Raw genomic sequence first — 8,725 nt, forward strand, 5'->3', positions numbered from 1 at the left:
GCTGTTTTAGAGAGTAAATATATAAAAGCACATATAAGGAAAGCTATCTTTAATATAGGCACAGATTCCATGCCCATGGCGATCTTGGGGGTCAGATTTAGAAGTTAAGTTAGAGTATTCTTTAATTACAAACTCTTCTAGGGAAATAGCCTGTCCAATGCCAGTTTTGCTTAAAAATAAAAGGTCTGGTTTAGTCTCCTGTAATTGGGTTTCAACCTCTGGAAGGTTAGAACGCAGACCCCTGATGTTGAAGAAGGAGACATGGTAGTAGGGGTCTACATTGGAAGTTGGAGAACCGGGTTCAATCGTGTATTTTTTCTTGAAACTTGTCATGATGGAATTTTGGAATTTGTGGACTAGGTCGTCAGATTTACTTAGAGCAGGACAGAGAGGGGAAACTAAGAGAGAAAAAGAAACGAAGAATTTTTTTTTGTAGAACATAAGGTAAAGCCGTAACAATTACCCACTAATATGGCATCGAGAGGCCCCACCCGAAGCTACTGCATGGTCCAGAATCCATTCACCAAATGGCAATACAGCAGCCTCAATACTTTGCACCTACTGATAGGACAGCCTCCTTAGTAGTTAAGCTAAGGTCCGGGTCTCTGACTATCAGGCGAATAACGTCAGCCCAGATAAAACGTTTACCTCCAGCACCCTTACTAGTGACATGGCTACAAGGATAGACATAGAAACAGAAAATTTCCGCCATCTCGGCCAACTGTTTGCGCAAAATACTGCCAACCTTGAAAACAGCTTTTTACTTGTGTGTGTGTGTGTGCATATATATATATATACGTGTGTGTGTGTGTAGCTCGCATGTGCGGATCATCATATAATGATGAGATCACTCTGACATACATTAAAAACGTTTAAAAATAAATGTTGAAATTTCAACAATACTTCTCGCGGTTAACAGTGGCCGAATGGATTTGATTCTTGATTCTAAGGATGAAACACTAGTGTCTGTAGGTATTTAATAATTATTATAGTTAATAATTATATTTAAAAAAATAACTTCAAATTGAGGAGGCAAAAAGAAAGTCCGCACAATGGAAAATTGTTATTTAAATTGAACTTTAGGGCATTAATGCCACGCAAATACACCAGGAACACAATGAACTAGTTAATATTTAGTGGCATAGCCCTTCTGCAATCTTTTGGGAATTCCTTGAATTAGACTGCAGCAATACTCCAGGGAAAGGGCATCTCACTTTTGTTTAATTTTTGTCCAAAGTTCTTCCAAATTTGAAATTTTATCATTGCATAGCTGTTGCTTGATGTAATGCCATACGTTTTCGATAGGATTGAGGTCTGGAGATAGTGCAGGCCAATCCAAATACGGAATATCATGCTTTTCCAGGAACCACTTGGCATTGCCAGCTGTGTGAATGGAAGCATTATCCTGCATGAAGATGGGATTATCATCCAAATTCTGACAAAAGTAGGGTAGAAAATGCCCAGTCAACATATTAATGTACTTGGTCGAATTAATTCGACCTTGCAAGCGAACTATAGGCCCTGGACCATTGGTACTAATAATGCCCCACACCAAAACTGAACCTCCACCACCTTGCAGCATTGAAACTGAGCACCTAGGATTAAATTCTTAATCTTTCCTCCGACGGACACACTGCCAACCATCACTGTCTAATCTATTGAACTTGCTTTTGTCGCTAAAAAGCACTTTTAACCATTATGAAGAGTCATCATGATCTTCATTGCATTTGAGGAAGTCCAGACAGAGCTTTCGTTCTTTACAGAAATCATTGGCTTGTGTCTTGCAACATATCCTCGCAAATTAAATTCCTTGACAGTAGAAAAAGACCAATTTTTAAGAAGATTGCACTGTTGTTGGATTTGGGGAGCCGTTTCAAATCTGTTTCTTAGGCTGTGGATCTTGATAGCATTGTCTTCCCTGTTAGAAGTAACTCTAGTACGACCAGATTTAGGGGCATCACGAACACTGCCAGTGTTTTGGTGCTTTTGCACAGTCTTTCATATCGTTTTCTCATCACATTTCAATATTCGGCCGCTTTCCTGATTGGATAAACCAGAAAGATGGAGATTAATAAGCTCCTGACGATCACTATGAAAAAGTCATGGCATATGTCCTAAATGTTACATTGTATAACCATGAACAACAACAATTACGATTAGAGATGCTTTGTTGTCTGTTGGCAGATATTTTCAACTAATTTAGGGGCGATAATTTAAGCTGGTTTTAAGCAAATTTGTTGCTGCAAATTTTCTTTTTGCCTCCTCAATTTGAAGTTATTTTTTTAAATTGATGTGGACACTAAAATATTTCAATTAAAATTATAGAGAAATAAAAGGCCAATCAAATGAGGTATGGGTTATTTAAATAGTTACATTAAATTTAGCTTAAATTTGCAGTTTTGGAAAAAATTACAAGTGCGGACTTTCTGTTTGCTGGCATTATATATATATATATATATATATATATATATATATATATATATATATATATACTAGCAGTCCGCCTGACATTACTCGGTCATAAAATATGATGTTTTGATAAATGCAGATTTCATATTTATTTTCCTATTATATTGGACGTAATATACAGTAATGATTGAAAAAGTTTTAAAAAAAATGACTTGTGCGCCACTACCGAGAATCGAAACTAAAATGTTTAGCTTACGATTTACTTTTTTCGTTGACATTAATGCCTGAGCTATGAAGATATGTTTGCTACAAGGCTAAAAATTAAAACATGAACCGGTAGCTATTATGTTACTCTTGCATATTTGTAATGCCGTCGTTCGACGTTCACCTAGTAAATTCCATTTTTTTAATTTTCACACTTTTGCACCAATTTTCCCCCAGCTAAAGCCCAATCATAAAGTTTCACATGGGTTTGAAAACCCTATATATTAAGTTTTATGTCTGTAGGCCAAAAGCTGACAGAGAAAGTTGCCAAGCACAATTTTTTAAACAAATATATATACCCATTATACCCATACATAAATATATATAGAAAGATGTTTGTGTTTACTATAAACCTTTTACACAAATATTATGCAAGTATAAATCATGTAGAATATATATATATATATATATATATATATATATATATATATATATATATTATCATTATTCTTTTTTAAATACCTTCAGACACTAGTGTTTCATCCTTTTGAGAATCATCACTGCCAGAAGTTACAATTACAGTGGGTCAGAAAACTCGAACCTGGCCATGAAGCCATCTTTGACTCCAATAGCAAGGAACAAACCACACGGCCAATATTAGCCGTGAGAAATACAGTTGAAATGAGCATTGATATAAATGTCAAGACGGCGAGAGTGATCTTATGATTATAATATCATGATCTGCGCATGTGAGCTTAAATAACCGACTTACATTTCAACTTTTTAAGTGCTCAACAATAAGAACTGAGTTCTTAAAGGGGCTGGCATAATTATTATTATTTTATTATTATTATTTTTTTTTAATACCTACAGTATTACCTATATATACTTACTTTACATATTTTATAAAACTAGCAGTTCAGCGCGGCTTTGTTCGGGCCCTATGTACTGTTCATAACTTTATGTGTATATGTATATATATATATTAAGACGTTTAACTCATGTCCAGGTAATCTACACCTAAACTTTCAAGTGTTTAGGCCCAAAATTGACGGAGGAGTTTGGTAGAATCTGCAAAAGTCAACTCTTTCAACTTTGACCTCTTGGCAGCCAAATTTTCGCCCCAGAACTGATTAAAAAGCGTGCTGTATGTCCAAATACCCTTTCGGCAAAATTTCAAATGCTTAGACCCGAAATTGGCTGAATAATTTGCTAGAGACCGTAAAGTCAAATCTTTTGAACTTTAACACCTTGGCAGCCAAATTTTTAGCCAAAAAACGATTAAAAAGCTTGCCCTATGTCTGAATATACTTTATGTAAAATTGGCTGAGTAATTTGGGAGAGACAGCAGAGGTCAAATTTTTTAACTTAGACCCCAATTTTGACCCCTATAACATTTATTGTTTTGGGCTCAAATTAAATTAAAAAGTTTGATCGATATCCAAGTAACCTACATTTAAAATTTCAAGTGTTTAGGCCCAAAATTGGCGGAGGAGTTTCGTAGAGTTTTCAAAAGTCAAATCATTGAATTTTGACCCCTTGACAACTGAATTTCTGGCCGAAAACCGATTAAAAAGATTTTCCCAAATCTCAATACCCCTAATGTCAAATCTCGAGTCTGTAGACGGAAAATTGACAGAGTAGTTTGGTGAGGAAATGTACACACACACGTTTTTACTTTTATAGATATATAGATATCCATTTACTAACTCTGTTTAAAAAGCGTAGAGAAAAGCAAATGTCCATTGATGCTTTGCGGTTGCTTTCTCTCCAATCATTGCAAACCTTATTTTGAAGATTCGGCATGTTTTCATGATGTAAATATCGTTGAACTTACGAATACTTTCGATTCAGCTATTGCGCTAATTCTTCAACACTGGCAACACTATTTTAACCAAGGTATGATAACATGGTTTATTATGAAGATTCTTTAACGCATATAAAACGTAGTTATAAGTTGATTTACAAATTATGAATGGCAATATTTTACAAATAAAATAAATATACTAAAAAAAAGAGAATTTCACAAATGTATATTTGCATAAAAGAAAAGTGTTTTTTACACATGATTCACCACTTATCAAGACCCGGAGGCCACTCGAGGATAAGGGTTAATGGGTATACATTAGTCAATGTGATTATAGCGTAGTAAACATAAGTAGTGGGAAGTTTGTAAATTGGATTACTTAGGGGGCGGTTCATCAAGAACTTGTTTACGTTAGACTTGAAGACAGACTGTAGTCAGCTAGAAAGCAGGAAAACGGAAGAGAGTTCCCCAGGCGTGCAGTTCTAAGAAAGAAGCTTTGTTCATGGAATCTACATTTAGGTTTAGGCACAGATAAAGAGTGGGAACTTATTGATAGTGGTTTTGGCTAGACGAGTGTTTTTCGTGAAAGTTTGGCGGTGGGGGCCATAGATTGAAACTAAAGGAGAGATAAACTAAAGTTAGAATAGACTATGAAAAGTGTGATTCGTTGAGTCAGCCATTGAGCAGTGGTTAAAGTGTTGGAATCAGGATAACGTAAGTGTACAAAATCAGTTAAATATTAAAAAGAAAAGAAAGAAAGACAAAATTCTCTCTCTCTCTTTCTCCATCTTTTTTAAGCTTCCTCTGCAATCATGAATAAATAATAAATAAATCACACACACACACGCGCGCGCGCGCACACACACACACACATACACACATACACGTATACTATTGTGTATTTGTGTAAACGTTTCTATAACGGAATTTTCTTGTCTATATTGTATAATTACCAAATTAAATTATTAAAATAATAATAATAATTTGCAGTTAAACAAAAGTTTAATTTCTTTTTATTTGTTTTTCCAGAGATGCGAAGCGGCCGCAGCAGCAGACCCTAAAAATGGAATTAATGTTTAATAGAGATTGTTCATTTTTTAATGAAAGCAGAACCTTGTTAAAAGCTGAGTAAAATGGAAACTTTTATAAAAGACGCAAAAAAAAAGAAGAAAAAAAAAGAAAAAAATAAATGGCGGAAAATAACGACGTTTGTAATGGAACTTCAACATCTGAATCTTTCATTATCGGTGGGAAACATACGGTGATGGGAAGGATTTCGGATATGAGAAAGACTTGGAATAAAAGAAACATTTTGGGAGATAATAGTGTGGCGGGGGATTAGGAGGAAACGAGGTCAAATAACGGAGAGGAAGTCGAAACAAGAAGTAAAAACTGAATAAAGAAACAGAAAAGTCAAATAAAAACTAATGTTAATCTAATTTGGCTTCAATTTAAAGGGAACAATTTTTTGTTTGTCTTTTTTTCTACTTTTTATTCCTTTCCCTTTCTTTCCCTTTATTTCGTTCCGTCTTATTCCTTCCCCTTTCTTTCCACTGTCTTTTGTGTCGCTTTTCTTCCTCTTCTTTCCTTTGATCGTCTCCCTTCGACTGCTTTTTTCTTTAATCTTTTTCCTTTCTCTTTCTTCTCCTCTTCCATTCTTTTTTCTTCACAGATGCTGGCGTATGTGCACACAACCGACGGACCAGATGACCTGATGAATATTCGACAAACGAAATTTCATCGCGAACCGTAACCACAAATTGTGTGTTCGTCGCATCGTGTATAAACATTTAATAAAAATAAAATTAAATTAAAGTAAAAAAAATAAATTGTTTTCTTTTATTGAAGAGACCGCACTTTGGCTCGCCAAAGGTTCAAAACAGAACATCATCAAAAGAAATGACAAAATCCATATAAAAGCAATTACTTATTATTGACATCTGGTTAAGATAATGAAAAAGATCTGTAGTTCAAGGTGTCTGAGAACATTTTAAGTGAAAAGAAAAAGCATTTCCTGTAAGGAGAAATTAAGAAGGCATATTCATTTCAGCGGTTGCCTTGTGAGTTTACGTACAACTATGCAAAATGCATAGGCATTGGAGATGCGTGTATACTAATTTACCTCTGTTTTCTTAGTGGACTTAATTTTTCATGAATTAATTTTTCATGGTTCCTTATTGGATGATTGGATTCATTTAACTATTACACCCAGTTCTATTTGTGCATGGTTTCTACATCGTGCATAATTTCGTAGCATTTAGGATAAAAAGTTCTAGCAAATGCACACACATATATATATATATATATATATATATATATATATATATATATATATATATATATATATATATATATATATATATATATATAACGGGGACCTATTCTTTCTATGTGCGGAAATTCTCTATCAAACTCCTCTCTGAATTTTTGGTCTTCAGACTTGAAACTTGATATATAGGGGATTTGGACTTCTGAAACAATTTTGATTTGGCTTTTAGCCTGTAAAAATAGCTGCTAATGGGTCCAAATCGAAAAAAAAAAAAAACAGAAAAAAACAGTTGACCTTGATGGGAGTAAGTCGAATAAAGCTATTACTTATGCTGTTACTTTTGCACATGCGCAAAATTAAACATTTATACCTTAAAGTCACTTAATTTTTTAACCTTTTATAGCCATATGTCGGTAGCTCAAACTGTAGCGACACTGGAATGATAAATAACAACTAAGGCTGGAGCGCTAAGCGTTTTTGGTTTCGATTCTAGCGAATGGTACCCAAGTCATAGAGAAGTAAAGCGACTTACTCTTTTGCCATCTAATTTCCATACGTTTATGCGGTGTTTACAGACACAGGTATAACTATCTTGAAAAAAAAGCCAATATGCTTTTAATGCCCCCAAAAACATTCAAAATATTAATGCCGTTTTATTTATGTTTATGCTCCTACGATTAATTAGAATGAGAATAATCGAACTCCGTTAATTTGTAAATGAATTCCGTTCGAAATTCCACACAGATTCCTCGAGGTCAGCATAAAATCTCACAAGTTCGAAAAGATACACTTAAAGAAGGTCAAAAGTTTACACCGTTCAAAACGTTATAAGAATAACATCTAAGATGTGAACAGTAGTCCGTAGAATCCAAATAAAACCATTCCATCACTATAGTGGGGCATATTGCTGAAACAAGCTTCCACTTGATGCTTGTATCACTAAGTAAAAGATTCTTATGGAATATTGAGATAACCTGCTCCACTACTACTGACTAACACCAAACACCTTCCCAATGACCTCTAATCTTTTACATATCTCTAGCTCTCCTGAATCCTAACCCAGTCTAATAATACCAAACCAGCAATGACGATGGCATGTACACATAGATATAGAGAGTATTTCCATCCTTTTACACAATGTTTTTCTCTCCATTCATTCTTCTATTGGCTTATTTAAAACACCTAGGATTCCCATAATAGACGCCTGTCTAATTAGCATCACATATTTAAATAGTTTTTGCATTCTATACCTATATACCCACTGCAGTTGATAGTTCAGCATTATTAGACATGACTTCAGTTCAGAAGGGATGGAGAAAAAGAAATTAAAGTTTATTCGAGCTATTTGTAACTATAAAAATATGGGTTTTATACATAAACGCTTGTCAAACCAATTAGGTGCTTCCTTTTATTAGAAATTAGTGGCCTGTAACCTCAGAGAAAATTAGCTTTCTGATAGAGGGAAGGGCATACACACATCGAATCAGAATTATCAGTAGTTTTTTTTTTTTTAACTGCAATTATTTTCCTCCCTCCTTGCATGGGCTAAACTAAGATAATATACTTGAATCATTATATTTGGGTTGACATCTTTTTTGACATGCTAGTATGTGTTGGACGTTGGTACAAGCTAAATGCATCACTTGCAATATATATATATATATATATCAAGTAAGATCTTTGACTTACTTGTTGTTTCATCAAATACTTTTGCATGCAAAATCCGATCCCGCATTTTGCTAATTCCTACCCTCTGATGAGAAGGAAAGTATTTCTTCGAAACTCCGTGGATTAAGGACTATCCACTTATCTAGTGTTTCCTTTTCAGATTAAATATGTTTTTAACTCATTTCAAAGTGTTTTTTAACATGTTTTATTAACTGTTTGCTCGTATATATATATATATATATATATATATATATATATATATATATATATATATATAGCATAATCACGTGGATACATCGGTTCTTTACAGATGAATTTTTTGAATGAAATCATAGTGGCAGTTGATATGACCCAACGGTTCATCAATG

General features: G+C 34.1%; 1 protein-coding gene across 4 annotated transcripts in view; it reads left to right on the forward strand.

The window, feature by feature from the left end:
- Positions 1–6,249, forward strand: part of LOC145293848 (uncharacterized) — a 144,407-nt gene extending 138,158 nt beyond the window's left edge. For all 4 annotated transcript variants that reach the window (XM_080140537.1, XM_080140536.1, XM_080140535.1 and 1 more), the window contains exon 3: positions 5,450–6,249. In XM_080140537.1, the coding sequence (XP_079996663.1) occupies positions 5,450–5,481 (32 nt within the window). In that variant the 3' untranslated portion in view covers positions 5,482–6,249. The remainder of the gene's footprint in view (positions 1–5,449) is intronic.
- The last annotated feature ends 2,476 nt before the right edge of the window (positions 6,250–8,725 follow it).

This window comes from Euprymna scolopes, chromosome 15 (assembly GCF_053919585.1).
Source record: "Euprymna scolopes isolate OS-2025 chromosome 15, ASM5391958v1, whole genome shotgun sequence".
Classification (NCBI taxonomy): domain Eukaryota; kingdom Metazoa; phylum Mollusca; class Cephalopoda; order Sepiida; family Sepiolidae; genus Euprymna; species Euprymna scolopes.